We start from the raw sequence: 15499 nt of genomic DNA on the forward strand, positions 1-15499 counted from the left end.
TTGCAAGAGCTCACCAAAATTGGACAGTTGAAGACTGGAAAAATGTTGCCTGGTCTGATGAGTCTCGATTTCTGTTGAGACATTCAGATGGTAGAGTCAGAATTTGGCGTAAACAGAATGAAAACATGGATCCATCATGCCTTGTTACCACTGTGCAGGCTGCTGGTGGTGGTGTAATGGTGTGGGGGATGTTTTCTTGGCACACTTTAGGCCCCTTAGTGCCAATTGGGCATCGTTTAAATGCCACGGCCTACCTGAGCATTGTTTCTGACCATGTCCATCCCTTTATGGCCACCATGTACCCATCCTCTGATGGCTACTTCCAGCAGGATAATGCACCATGTCACAAAGCTCGAATCATTTCAAATTGGTTTCTTGAACATGACAATGAGTTCACTGTACTAAAATGGCCCCCACAGTCACCAGATCTCAACCCAATAGAGCATCTTTGGGATGTGGTGAAACGGGAGCTTCGTGCCCTGGATGTGCATCCCACAAATCTCCATCAACTGCAAGATGCTATCCTATCAATATGGGCCAACATTTCTAAAGAATGCTTTCAGCACCTTGTTTAATCAATGCCACGTAGAATTAAGGCAGTTCTGAAGGCGAAAGGGGGTCAAACACAGTATTAGTATGGTGTTCCTAATAATCCTTTAGGTGAGTGTATATTTCATCTCAAGCATGCTCTTCAGTGACTTGGTTAACAAGTTTTAAACTTGTTAACTTTTAAAACTTTGTTATTGACCAAATTGTTTGGTGTGGTGGAAATAAAACCTGAAATGTTTTACTATTTTGTAAAATTGATCAAAATGAAATTGCTCAAAGTTGAAGAGAAACCCAAGTAGTAGTTGAGCAAACATAGACAAAATAACTGGCCATATTGTGTCTAAAATTAACATTAAGTTACTTTGGTCTTGTGCCTATGGCCAAATCAATGCTGTCCTGATATTTCATACAAAAGCACTCTTGCTTGTGTTATATTAAAATAATGAACCCACATTTTGGGTTCCAAGAAAGCAGACAAATGCCTCTTAAGTCATATAACATTCAAGCTAGAGTGATTTTAAATGAGTCAAAGTAAAAAAATAAAAATAAAAAAAAGAGAGAAAGAGAGAGAGTGCGTTAGAGCGTGAAGCAGAGAGTGTGAGCTGTCTGGGAGACATCAGTCCTCAGTGCAGTGGTTTTCTGACTCACTCGGCATGGATTAAGTCTGTCCTCCACATCAAGGATCACTTCTAATGCTGTTCTTCTCTGTGAGCATCAATGTGAGTGTTCACTGTCAAAGTGGACTGACAGCATTCATCTCTGTGTCTATGTGACCAGGAGCAAGGACAGATGCCTGCTGATCTTCTAGTAGTGAGCACCAGAGCTTTCTCAATTTTCATGTCTTTCGTTGTCTCTCTGTCATTTTCTCTCTTTCTTCCTATTAGCATTTTCCTCATCCATGTGTGTGTGTTGCCGTTCTTTGATCCTACCTGGTCTCCATGAGGGTAACCAAGGACACGCTATCCTCTGGAAGGTAAGTCCATTTTGGGTTAGGTTACCTCTTTGGAAATGGTATAAAACCATTCAAACCAGGCAACACCAAACCCATCTGTGGTATTCTATGGCAAATATCAAGGGTGGCAGTTATTCAGAATTCAGCATTTCCCATCTTTTGACTACTGTTTATAACTCCCTGTAAACAACCAAATTATCAGAAAGGTTCATGGAAAACTTTATATTGAAATGAAATTATGCTCCAAATACAAAACCTTAATCAGATTGTTGTGTGTTCTAAAGGTCATTCATTATCATGATTCTCCTTGACTGCAAAATTGAAGAATCACAACCCTAAAGTGCTTTTAAAAATGTGCTTTGAATTTACAAGAGAACAGTAAAAAGGTCTTCTTGAACGAGGCTTTAAGACTTATAAAACATTATGCAGTGTAAAATGGCTTTAATGGTCTTATTGGATCCCAATGAATCTTGCATAATCTTATTTGATTTGTATCATTAGGAAGCATTCTCAAACAAATTCAGTTGATTTTCCTAAGAATATATTTGCCAAGAATACAAACACAATAAATGCTGCAGATAAGAACTGTGTAATTTTGCAGGCCAGAATAAAAGGTTGACATCAACACTATCCAAAAATTATATTTCATAGCCAAATACCAGCATATACTCTAATTCATTAAAGAATAATCTAACATTATTGTGCCAAACAAGCATATTGAATGAAACAAATTGAGGTAAAAGGTTGATTTTTCATTGATATTTGTACAGAACGTGTGTGTGCAGGTTTTCCCCACAAGCAATTAAACATAAATATATAGACATTCTAACAGTCTAGAATAGAATTAGAATAGCTAAGAGATTTTAGATTTTAGTGGCATTTTTACACAGAATTTGAAGAGCCTGGGAGTCCTTCTAGATCAGCTTAAACCAGTTTAGAGCATAAAGCTTTTTTCTGTAGTTATCCAGGATTTAGCAATGGGTAAATATACACAAACAGAATATTTATGAGTGTTTAAAGGGACAGTTCACCCACAAATGAAAATGTTGTCATCGTTTACTCACTATCATGCCATCCCAGATGTGTATGACTTACTTTCTTCTGCAGAACACAAACAAGTGCTGCTGTGTGAGAGTAAATTCTATACGATTTATAAATGCACTTTCAATTATAAAAAAACTAAAAATAAATACATTCTATTGTTCTACACTTTCACTTCTGCTCTAGTTTTGCACTGTTTTTGGTCTACTCATGATGTTTGCATTGCTCATTTTGTTGGTTGTTTTAAAATTAATTGTTTGGTTCTCCTTATTTGTAAGTCGCATTGGATGAAATCGTCTGCTAAATAAATAAATGTATGCAAATGTAAAACCTGCAGGCTAAAACCCACACTCAGAGTAGAACTTCGTCAATGAGAGAGAGAGCTTGTTCAGTATTAGAGTGTGCTCTTCTCCACTGTGGTTTAACTTCTAGTGTATTAGCTGTGTTGGGTGTATCCGATTACAAAGTAATTATTTACTGTAATCTAATTACTTTTTAGTCAAAAGTAATGTAATACATTACATTTTGAATTTTTGTAATCAGATTATTGTTACTGACTTTCAATGAAAGTAATTATTTAATATTTAAGGAATAAGTATAATACATTTAAAATAATTTATATGTATGTCTGTTAGCATTTCTGTGACTGTTGAAGCCTGTGCGACAATGAATGAGGAGGATATATAGACATATTGAATTTGAGCGGAAAGCCAAAAGCTTTTCTTGGAAAAGTTATTTAGAAAGTAACTAAAAATAATTAGTAATGTGAAATAACACATAATCTGATTACATTTTTTTAGAGAAGTAGTTATTGATTTGTAGTTAATGACTTATTTTGAGTAACTTACCAAAAACTGTGCATAAGATCACATCAACTGGCACGTTGTATTGTTAGATATGGCGGAGAGGCAGTTGGTCAGTGTTACAGTAATGAGGGAAGAAAGAGGGGGAAAGAGAAATGGTTCAAAAACACAGGCTACATATTATATAAACTTAGAAAAGGAAATTCCTGCTATAAAAAGTCTGTTGATCCAGTCTTTTTGATCTAGCTGTTTGACCAGCATAGGAATGCACAAGCTAAACTTGACTGGTCTAACAGAATGATCTTTCTGGTGATGCTGGTTGATACACTGTAAAATGTTTTGATAAGTTAGGTAATCTGAAAATGTGCTTCATTTAACAATTATATCAATCCAACTGTAGCAGGAGAATTTCTACAGTACAATATAACTTTTATATTTAGAGCCTGAGAGTAGTCCGCACGCCCTGCAGGTTATGATAATACAAAAAGAGGTTTCTGCTTTAATATATCAAGGATTCTTTCCAACAAAAAAGAAAATAAATATTATAAAAAAACAAATGTAAAGACAACAAATGGCTTATTATAAAATACAGATGGGCTTTGTCCTATTGGTCAAATCGATCAAACCCAAACTGGGCTGATGCCTGTGGCATTGTACCATTCACAGACTGGTACAGAGACAGGTTAGGGAAAATTAGTAAGAGGTTTGCTTTTTTGTTGACTGTGATTTTCTTTTTTACGTGATTTTTTTTACATTTGCCATGAACAAATACTGTATATTATAATGAATAACTGTGGACATCATCACCAAAATGATCATTATCATACATTGCAAAATATCTGTGTCACTGTAATTATCAAAGCATCCTGTACACACATATGTTTATGGTATCCTATGTTGTCAAAAGATTTGGTTAAGAAGCTGTTTAAAATTGAGAGGAAAGGTCCATTAAAGATTGAATCATAAGAAATACAATTGTTCATAAACGCCAAATCTAGTCTGGTCAGTTAGACAATATGACTGAATGCATAGCTGACTTGACCATCAGTTTGATCAGAACAGAACACCACAGCACCAGTTTTCAAACAAACCATTAAACTGTACTCAGTGATAAATGCTGCTCTGCATGGTACAACGAAAATTACATTCAGTCAACAGTTAACTGATTGACGCACTATCATTGATAAACACTTGAGAAAAGAGAGTAAAATGAGAAGAAAGATGAATCACAATCACTTCATTAAAATATTTTTTTGTGTGTGTGTGTCTAGCATACAGCAAATGATTAATTCATGTACAAATTAAAATCTAAACTGTTCCAAGCAGAACAAAGTAAAAAAAAAGAATGACATTTTGTGAAGAATATGAGGCATCTTTTTATTTAATTTGGTAACAGTCACTCTGCAAATACTGTTAGACGTGTAAGTCAAACTTATAGCCTGATTAGAGAAATATTGCCTCAAGGTATAAAATGTTTTACTGTCTAACTGTATCTAGCTCAGTCAGCTTATTCAAACTCTTGCTTAGTCATACCTTAGTCATTCCGCTGAGAACGTAATCAGGACTTGAGAGGCATTTGTGTTAAGCGTATTTGCTGTGATTTATACATCAAGAAATTTCCACAAAACAGTTACCTGCACAGAAAGCATGTGAATGGGTGAATAACGCAAAGCATTTTATAATCAAATGAGCATGCTGACTTCACTATCTAGGGCCAGCGCCTCTGTAAAAGACAGAGCTTTTTGAAGTTCTCTTTGCTGTATCTGATACTCTCGCTCTCTTTTTCTCATCTGCAGATGGGCAATGTATCAAAAACAACCTTGTTCGTATCCACTATCTCCAGGCAGCACGATGTCCTCATGGGGTCTCTTTATTTAGTCTTCTGTAAGTCCACAACTGCTGAAACATTCTGGTGTCCTCTGCCTCTTCACATGTGGTTTCATCAAAGCAGTAAATCACACAATGCCCCGAATTACTTTGTGTACTTCAATTTCTTTTATGAATAATTCAAAGATGAAATGGTTCAACTGCCATTAACCTCCTTCTGCCGTGTATCCTGCCTGTGCCCTGCTTGGCCGAACCATCCAGAGTGTAATTAGTTTGGGAAAAATGGGATGACTCAACTCATTGGCTTCATTCATTTGTAATTGAAGCAGTTCTTTAAGGAGTTATTGTAGAATTCTTTGCTTTATTTTTACAGTACAAAAATATACTCCCTTCTGAAAAGACCAGCATGAATTTACAAGCTGGTTTATGCTGGATTTGGTGCTGGTCTAACTGGTGGACCAGCATTTCCATGTTGTTTACCAGCAAACATTTTGGTCAACCAGCTCAATCAGAAAGACCATGCTGGTTGACCAAAATATTTGCTGGTAAACAACATGGAAATGCTTAAACCAAAGGAGGCTTGCTAGTTAATCCATTCAGAAGACACGATAACATGCTGTATGCTAGTAACCATCTATGCAGGTCTTTTTAAAAGGGTAATGGTGACAATATTCAGAGATCACATCATAATATTTAATCAAAATTAACTAGATGTGTGTTACAATTATAGTTCAGTAATAATTCTGCTTAGTTCTTTTTGGTAAACCTTGGTAAATTAGAAGATGCATGTTTTCAAGAGATGACACATTTAATTAGGCACTTAAAAGAATATGCTGTTCCGTTTAATTTAAGCTATATTGACAGCATTTGTGGCATAATGTTAATTACTTCAAAAATGCATTTAAACTTGTCCCTTGTGTAACCCAGCAAAAATATGGGTTACATTGAGGCACTTACAATGATGGGGCCAATCCATAAACATTAAAATACTGTTTCAAAAGTATCACCAAAAGATGTAAACAATATGCATCTTGACATGATTTTAGTGTGATAAATTAGCTCTTTATCCAGTTTTACAACTTTGTTGCCATGATGCCAATCCAGATAATTTTACTAAACATTCAAATTTTTCTGTTAAAAGTATACACTGTAGAATCTAATTAGTTGACCGTACTTAGATATTTCAAGGCAATGAGTTTGCATGTTTTTCTAAGTTAATGTCTTATTTGGCAGTTTGGTAAACTAAGCGTAATTTTTTAAGTAACGTTAACTAGATACGAGTAAACTTAACTCATCTGTGATTAAAGTATGCTTGTTTTGATTTAATTATTTTAGTTGGGTTATAACATGTCTTATACATTGTAAAGGAAATTATGACTGGACTCTAGTTTAGTCATATGCACATAGAATTGTACTCAGTACTTCATAGTGCACATAAATCTGTACTTTTATAAAGTACAACTGAGTAAAGAAGAATGAACTAAACTTAAAAGGCTCCAACTTCACCAGAGGCAAAATTAATCACCCTCATGGTGACTTCACAAAAATCACTACTATCTACTAGCTACAATAAAACAACAATAGTCATAAGAAATATATCTATATACATTTTAAAAGAAAAACATTTTCAAGAGCAAGGGCTTATGAGTATTCCACACAGATGCAATTTTGTACTTTTTGTAAAATGTTTTAGTTTGTAGTCCTCGAAGCCAGATTTTAAAGAACATATACATTTGAGTTATGATTCCAAAATGTGACATTTCAAGTACTGTTTATAAGATCACTTAAATGTTTTTATTAATGACAACTTTAGAATTTAGAGAGTAACAATAACTTAATTAAAACTAGGAAGAATAGTAAAAACTTAAGTTTTAATTGAGTAAACAATTTTTTTTTTTTTACAATTTAAGATTATTATTACTATTTACAGTTAACTGTAATACATGAGTTTTAACAGAGGAATTAATATAAGTGCTTTTATAAAATTATAAGCTTCACATTTCTGCCTTTAAACCCTCCAAATATTGGTCCATTAACATACATAAGTGCATCACCGTAACCTAGATTTATCTTTATTTATTTTATTTGTTTTTAAGAAAAGGGGGACTTGAACTGCATCAATTACAGTATATTAACAATTGGATTGGATTGGTCTGCTCAATATTAAAGTAGTTTTATGCCAGAGCTTTAATTCAGCCTCAGATGGATGGAGTTTCGAAGCTATCTTATAGATTTATGTAATTTGCACTCACTGAGCAACTTATTGGGAACACTGTGGTCTTAATAAAGTGCCCGATGTGGTCTTCTGTTGTTGTAGGTCATCCCCCTCAAGATTTGATGTGTTGTTCATTCTGAGATGCTATTTTGCTCACTACATTTGAAAAGTGGTTATCTGAATTACCATAGCCTTTTGTCAGCTCAAACCAGTCTGGTCATTTTCCATTGACCCCTCTTATCAACAAGTTGGTCACTGGATATTTTTTGGCACCATTGTGAGTAAACTCTAGTGTCTGTTGTGCATGAAAATCCCAGGAGATCAGCAGTTACAGAAATACTCAAACCAGCCAGTCTGGCACCAAAAATCATGCCACGGTCGAAATCATTGAGATCAAATTGTTTCCCCATTCTGAGGGTTGATGTGAACATTAACTGCAGCTTCTGACATGTATCTGAATGATTTTATGCATTACACTGCTACCACACAATTGGCTGATTAGATAATTGCATGAATTAATAGGTGTCCAGGTGTTCCAAATAAAGTGCTTAGTAAGTTAAGAGAGTAATAAAGGTAATGTGTGTAATTCTTTTCAATTAAAAAAATCTTTCTCCTATCTCAGCTTATTATGCAGAGTCAACCATAAGTAAGCCATTTGTAAATTTATTTAAAATGTGTTATTGGACCTATAGTGTAATACTGTGTCTCTTTGGCGGTCTCAAAACAGCTATGTTTGTTTGAGTGGCCCGTTCTGTCTTACACATCAACAGTTGCTCAACCAATGGAGTGAGTTTGTGGTAGAGCGATCTGTTTGTACAGCTAATAGAAGATAGGGGGAGTTTTCTGGAATCTGTTTGAAAACATAAATTATATTCTAGTTGGTGATGCTAGACCTTATTCACAGTAGCATCATCTTTGATTTTTGAAATGAAAACAAAACAGTGAAGGATAAACTTACAGTCAATGACATGCACTATATAAAACTATCAAAAAGATCCCTCGTGTTGTCTGGAGTTTTTTGTTTAATGAAATTTCTTTAAAATACTTTTTTTTTCAAAGTTTTGTCAGCAGAACAAAATACAAAAACGCAAAATAACTGTACAACCCATAGCAGAGACTGTACGTCTATCCCTCATAGACTCATTGTAATTCCAGTGATAAATCAGGTCCATTGCGCAGACATTACACACTTCAGTTCTGAATGAAATACACCATCATTATTCACTTGAGACAGATGTAAGATTTGTTATTTTTCCTGTTTTGGGATCATAAGATTTATGTGAAAGTTTTGACAGTAGTGTGATGGAGATGGCACAGTGTCAGGGGCACATTTTGAATACAAAAAAATGTGTGTTTTGTTGAAAATATGAATGGATATGAGTGGATACGATCTCAGTTTCTCTCTCAGGTGTGCTGTCACTCTTGGGAAATGGAATGCTTTTGTTTGTAGCATACCGTAAGAGGTCATCTCTGAAGCCAGCAGAGTTTTTCATTGTGAATTTGTCTGTGAGTGATCTAGGAATGACGCACTCTCTGTTTCCTTTGGCCATTCCATCTGCTTTTGCACACAGGTAAACTCCTGCCTCACACTGCTTTTCACCCTAACATTGGTTTAAAAACTTAAGAAAGCATATTTTCCTTTTTATAGTAAACACCAGAGTATCAATCAATATCAGACCAACAAATATGTAAATACTACATAAACACCTGAATGACTGCATGGAGATGCGTTAGACAGGTTCTAGTACAGAAAAAGGAGTGAAAAGGTCCCCCCAATACTGCTGTAGCTTGCAAAAAAAATCTAAGATTTATTGAGAAAGCACATTCTTGTTTCAAAATGCCTCTTGAAACAGCCAACTCTAAGTAATCATTGTAAAGTTATAATATATAAAAAGGGAGTTAATATTTCAGCAAAAAACTGTAAAATAATCTCTTTCTCTTTCACTCTCTTTCTCCTCTTTAGGTGGTTGTTTGGGGAGATAGCATGTCTGTGCTATGCTATGTGTGGAGTTTTATTTGGCCTATGTAGCCTGACAAACTTGACTGCTTTGTCATCAGTATGCTGCCTCAAAGTCTGTTTGCCAAATTATGGTAAACTGCAATTTTCTTTGCTAAACCATTTGTTTTTTCAACAGACTGAAGTGCTATTTAATTACACTCTATTCAGTAATATTGTTTTAGTTTCAAATATGCAATAATATTCAATTTTATTTATGCAAACCATCATAACATTTCCATCATTGTGAGTCACTTTGACCCCAAAACACGTTTTGAGTTTTATTCACTAAAGTCAAATGGAAAGTGTCAGCTTTCTAATTTTTATCATTATGATTTTACTTCAAACAGTGTATATTCAACAATTTAAATGTTGGCTGACATAATCTTTGAAATCCTTTATTTTTATTTGTTTAGTTAAGTGCATAAATTATGAAAGTGTTTTGGGTCAGAGCCCATTCCAACTCTTAAAGGGACAGTTCACCCAAAAATGAAAATTCTCCAATAATTTACTCACCCTTATGGCATCCCAGATGTGTATGACTTTCTTTCTTCTGCAGAACACAAATAAAGAATTTTAGAAGAATATCTCAGCTCTGCTGGTCCTAACAATACAAGTGAAATGTGAAAGAATCTGAAAGTGAAAGTAAAGATTTGTAGTAAAAATTACATAAATATTGATATATTTCTCATCAAACCCTATCATATCGCTTCTGAAGATATAGATTTAACCAGTGGAGACTTATGGATTACTTTTATGTGGCCTTTATGTGATTTTTTTGAGCTTCAAAGGTCTGGTCACTATTTACTATACTTGCATTTTAAGGACCAACAGAGCTGAGATATTCTTCTAAAAATCTTTGTGTTCTGCAGAAGAAAGAAAGTCATACACATCTGGGATGGCATGACGGTTAGTAAATTATGAGAGAATTTTCATTTGTGGGTGAACTGTCCCTTTAAACACTCGTACATGTTATGTTTTTACCCATAGCTAAATCCTGCATAACTACAGAAAGAAAATTTGTTTAAACTGATCTAGTTGGACTCCCAGCCTAACTGGCTGAAAAGTGCCCAAAGACCATCCTTAACAGGCTGGAAGACCATCTTAAACCAGCAAACCAACATACATTGGTATAAACTGCTTTTTCTACAGGATAGGCCTTGTCATAGTTAATAATAGTTTTTAATGCCTTTGACAGATATTAACATAATTTCTGGTTAATACAGCCAAATCCAAAAAAGAGCAGCTCTGCTGTATCAGGGGTGTGTGTTGGGGATCAAGTCTAATCTCCCTCAGATGAATCAAGTCTGAGAGTTTTGACTTTTAAGCACACGTGTTCTGTCTGAAGACTCAGAATATCACATTCTGTTCATCTTGAGATAAAAGGCACTTTGGGGTCCCTAAATTTACCAGAATGAGAGTTTAAGGCACAAAGAAGGATATAAATAAAATGAAAAAGATAAGAGAGGATATGTAAACAGAATGTGTAAAGGATAGGGAGACAAAGTAGGAGAGACAGAGTGATGAAACAAGTGAACAAAAGTTGAACAGAAGAAAAGAAGATAATGAGCACACATTTTCATTTTGAACGCTTGCTGATTAGGTTTGCTGGAGCTTGAAACACCTGGTCATTTGTCGCTTCTACCTCTTTGGGATATGAAAAGTAAAATAATTCCTGTTCAGACCTGTTTCAGAAGAATCAAATAGCCTGTCGGTCATCTTGGCCAGTCACACTGTATACCGGTAGAGGTCACATTATTGTTACTAATGGCACTTTTCCATTGCACGTTATGGTTCGACTCAACTCCACTTGCTGTACTTTTCTGAGCTTGCATTTCCACTGCAGTTTAGTGCCACCTCAACGTGGGTGGGATTAAAGGCTGATCGTCATAGTTGCGCCGCCTCTACTGCCGTGACATCATCTTAAACAAGACACAAACTGACCAAAACAATAACATGACCGCTAGCTGTTAGCTACTAGCTCATTGTGCTGCATAAAGCTGTTGTTGCATGGTGATTTTACACAAGCGTAACAGTTAAATTGGCCTGGTTGTTTTAGAAGCATCATTCAGTAGCTGGTCAACTAAATGAAGTAAAGCTTTCAAGCAGAGTATAGAGTTAACATAACAAAACATACCATCCTCCATCGTAGATCAATGCCAGTCCAGGGCACTCTCCCTCCCATTGCTCGCCAGGTTAGATAGCGTCTATTTGGTCGAAACACTTCCACGTTTTCTTGATGTTCTGTAGTCACTTTTATTTATTTTGTTTACTTTTCCGTACACTGTTTGTTGGCCCGTTGGTAGCCATGTGCGGCCAACAGCTGATACACTTCCTGAGAGACTTTTTCGTTTTGCTTATCGTTAACGAGTGTACCGTTTAAACCCTGTTTATTGACCACAGCGTGGTTTTGCACACAGCCATTTCTTTTTTCACAATCGAAATTCACTTGAACAAATGATACTTTTATCGCTGTTGCTAACTTTAAAACTAGCAGGTTGATGTCGAGTTTCGGAAATCCAGTGACGCTGGTAGTGACGATTCTCCCTGACCAATCAGTGATCTGCAGGATGTTGACATCACATTTAGTATCGGCTCGGCTTGCTTGGAACCTCGACCGAGGTGGTACTAAAAAAAGTATCAGGTACCAGGTACTATCCTTAGTGGAAAACCCCAAAAAAGCGAGCAGTGTTGAGTCGCGTTGTACTGTGCAGTGGAAACAGTGGACCTTCTTCCGTGGAACATCTGAGCTACTATCTTCCATACCATGAACACAAACCATCCGTTTTTTGTTCCAGTGAAGAAGGAAAATCATACAGAAGTAAATGACAAAATTGTAATTTTTGTATAAACTATACCTACAAAAATGTTTATACATGCGCCACTTCTCCCTCTTTCCAGGTAATAAGTTCTCATCTAGCCACGCTTGTGTGATGGTGGTCGCGGTGTGGTGCTATGCATTTGTGTTTGCTGTGGGTCCTCTGCTGCACTGGGGAAGTTTTGGTCCAGAACCGTATGGAACGGCCTGCTGCATAAACTGGTATGAGCCCAAAAATGTTATGACAGAGATGGAGCCTAAACATTGTTGCTCTTTTAATTTTTCTGTAATTATGTTGTTTCCTTTTTCCACATTGTATATTCTAAGGTACACCCCACTCCATGATCCCCTTGCCATGTCTTACATCATCAGTCTCTTTATCTTTTGTTACGTTCTCCCCTGTACCATCATCATCCTCTCTTACACCTTCATCTTGCTCAGAGTGAAGGGGTCCCGCCAAGCTGTTCAACAACACATCTCACCACAAACCAAAGTGGCAAACGCACATACACTTATCATCAAGGTAAGTTCAAAGGTGAAGGGTTTATGGGTTGATTTGTTGGATTGTTGAATGTCAGTGATTAAATGTGCAGTATTATTCTGTATATGATCTAAGTACTAAAAGAAGTATGGCTTCCAAACTGTCTTATTTTGCAAAAATGTATTGAATTGCTCTGTCGGGTAGACAGCAGGAACATGACAGTATAACTGAGTATGTACCTAACTTCTGGCATTGTGGGATGCACTGCTGTTGTTGAATATGTTGGTGCTAAATGTCTAAATTGTAGTATGTTTAATACATATTTAATGTAGTATATATATATATATATATATGAAATTGTACATATAAATTCACTTATATTGCCATAATACCAACCAATAGCACTAATCAGAGTCGGATAATACATTTTTATGTGCATACTGAGCAGTATGTGGAATTGACTGTTTGTAATGCAGATTTCTAAAACAAATCAGCTTATCCAACTGCATATTTACTGAGTATTTGTGTTTTTGGTGTATATTCTTTCCAGCTCTCTGTGGCTGTATGTATTGGCTTCCTTACAGCCTGGAGCCCATATGCAGTGGTTGCCATGTGGGCTGCATTCAGCGCCGATGAGCAAGTCCCACCCACTGCCTTTGCGCTGGCAGCGATTCTGGCCAAATCATCCACCATTTACAACCCTATGGTATATCTACTCTTCAAACCCAACTTTCGGAAATCACTAAGTCAAGATACTCAAAACATCTACCACAGGATTTGTTTAAGCCATGGCAAGGGCAGCCCAGGAATGGTCCTGCAGATGCAGGACTCTCAGACTTGTAACTATAAGGATGCCAGCAACTCCACTCACTTTATCAGAGGCCAGCCAGAGAGTTATGGGGCATGTCTTCATTATACAGAGGCAGAACCACACATTCAGCCAATCAGCCCTCAGAGAACTGCACGTATTCTTGAAGGCACCATCCAGAGTGAAATTCCAGTAAGACGGATAAGTGAGAGAATGCAAAACAACATCTTGTGAGGCAAGTGTATTGTAAAGAGAGAGAGAGAGATTAGAGATTGAAATAAAGAAATATAAGGAAGAAAGAAAGAAACAGAGGAGACTGGGGCTAGTAGTAACCCTTTTATTCCAGTGAACTCCATTTACTCCATTTCTCTGATAGATGTATTTTTGAAAATTAATTTCTCCATTGATGCAAACCATAAGACCTTGACTACAAAATAAAGCTAACAAACCTTTTCACAGGAAAAAATATACAATTCATTGAACACACGTTGAACTTTTGTGACAACTTTTTTCATATAGTCACTCAATGATGTAAGTTGTCACAACAGAAACATTACGGTTCTCGTTGTTTTAAACTCTTTAAATATTTGCCTGCATTATACAGCCTATGATATAACCTACATTATTTTAGTCAATTTAAAATTTAAATCAATAATGAGGCACAAAACAATTCATGAAACAACTCAAATGAAAAAGGTAACAAAAATATCAAACAATTGTTTTGGCCAACAAATATTGTATTTAATAATTTGTATAAATGTATGATATTTAAAATATATGATAACATGCCCTGATTAAAATGTGACAATATGCACCACCCTGACTTTTATAAAAATATATATTTTTCCTAAGAACACATTTAACCTTTTGGTAAAAATTTGCCTTCAAAATGTTGTTGACCTTTGTCTAAAATTATGGCAGTGTGATTTGATTATTTTTGCATGTTTACTCAAGAACTATAACAAACATATGATGATATTGAAAATGTACTTTGGAGTGAAGAATTCACAAAAAAATATTATAATTTAAGAGGGTTTTGAACAAGGTGTTTGAAACCCACATACAAGCCTCAACATACCAACACAAATTTGCAAAATTTGTCTCCAAGTTAAAATCTTATCATTGCTGACATATAGCTCTTATGGCAACCTCCTCGTGTGACAACTAGCCCCAGTCTCCACTATAAGGATTCAGGAAGGACAGGATGATGTAATGGATTCCACAAAACTGTCAAGACTTTGTGAGCTTCTTGGATGTCCTTACATAATGCTCCAAACACAAGGATAAAGGAACATGTAGCTCTTGTACTAAGGAGAAAATTGAATATAAACTCCCCTTTAAAACCTCATTGTTTTCTCTGGCTTTTCATTGGTCCCCAAAACTCCCCACAGTATTCAACTTATTAAACATGTATTGAACCAAATCGATTTCACTTCTTTTAAGACGTAGAAAACATAGGTCATTAATGTAAGGTGTAAGCTCTCATGGTTCTCAAATGAGCCTCAAAATCAACAAAACATGATATGTGACAGCCATTATGTAAATAAAGTTAAATTAATTACGTGGAGTAAGTCCAGTGAGACCACAGAGGTAAGTTATCGATTTCAAAAACAATTCAAGTTGACCTCACCAACTACAGTTTTAAATGGAGCTTTCAATGACACCCACTTTTTGATCAATGACCCAATCAAAGGAATGTTCTCCTTTGAAAATCCTCATCATTTACTGACCCTCATGCCATCCCAGATGTGTATGACTTTGTATGACACAAAGATTTTTAGAAGAATATTTCAGCTCTGTAGCTCCATACAATGCAAGTGAAAGGTGTCCAAAACTTTGAAACTCCAAAAATTACATAAAAGCAGCATAAAAGTAACCCATAAGACTCCAATGGTTTAATCCTTGTCTTCTGAAGCTATCCAATAGGTTTGGGTGAGAACAGACCAAAATATAACTCCTTTTTACACATCTGGGATGGTCATTGGTCATTTTTGGGTGATACGTCCCTT

General features: G+C 35.8%; 1 protein-coding gene across 1 annotated transcript; it reads left to right on the forward strand.

Annotated features, from left to right (window-relative positions):
- Nucleotides 1-1209: 1209 nt before the first annotated feature.
- On the forward strand, nucleotides 1210-13828 carry opn7c (opsin 7, group member c). The gene is made up of 8 exons (XM_052094947.1): nucleotides 1210-1268; nucleotides 1434-1522; nucleotides 5142-5229; nucleotides 8796-8958; nucleotides 9351-9478; nucleotides 12285-12423; nucleotides 12529-12724; nucleotides 13233-13828. The coding sequence occupies exons 2-8, from the start codon at nucleotides 1448-1450 to the stop codon at nucleotides 13722-13724; spliced, it is 1281 nt and encodes a 426-aa protein (XP_051950907.1). The 5' UTR covers nucleotides 1210-1268; nucleotides 1434-1447; the 3' UTR covers nucleotides 13725-13828.
- Nucleotides 13829-15499: the final 1671 nt, after the last annotated feature.

The sequence above is a fragment of the Xyrauchen texanus genome, chromosome 27 (assembly GCF_025860055.1).
Source record: "Xyrauchen texanus isolate HMW12.3.18 chromosome 27, RBS_HiC_50CHRs, whole genome shotgun sequence".
NCBI lineage: Eukaryota > Metazoa > Chordata > Actinopteri > Cypriniformes > Catostomidae > Xyrauchen > Xyrauchen texanus.

Bases quoted from the DNA above. Each gene is read 5' to 3' on its own strand.
- opn7c (XM_052094947.1), top strand. From the start codon at position 1,448: ATGTGTGTGTGTTGCCGTTCTTTGATCCTACCTGGTCTCCATGAGGGT. The intron at 1,523-5,141 runs GTAAGTCCATTT...TCTCATCTGCAG, and splicing joins GACACGCTATCCTCTGGAAG to ATGGGCAATGTATCAAAAAC. The intron at 9,479-12,284 runs GTAAACTGCAAT...CCCTCTTTCCAG, and splicing joins AGTCTGTTTGCCAAATTATG to GTAATAAGTTCTCATCTAGC.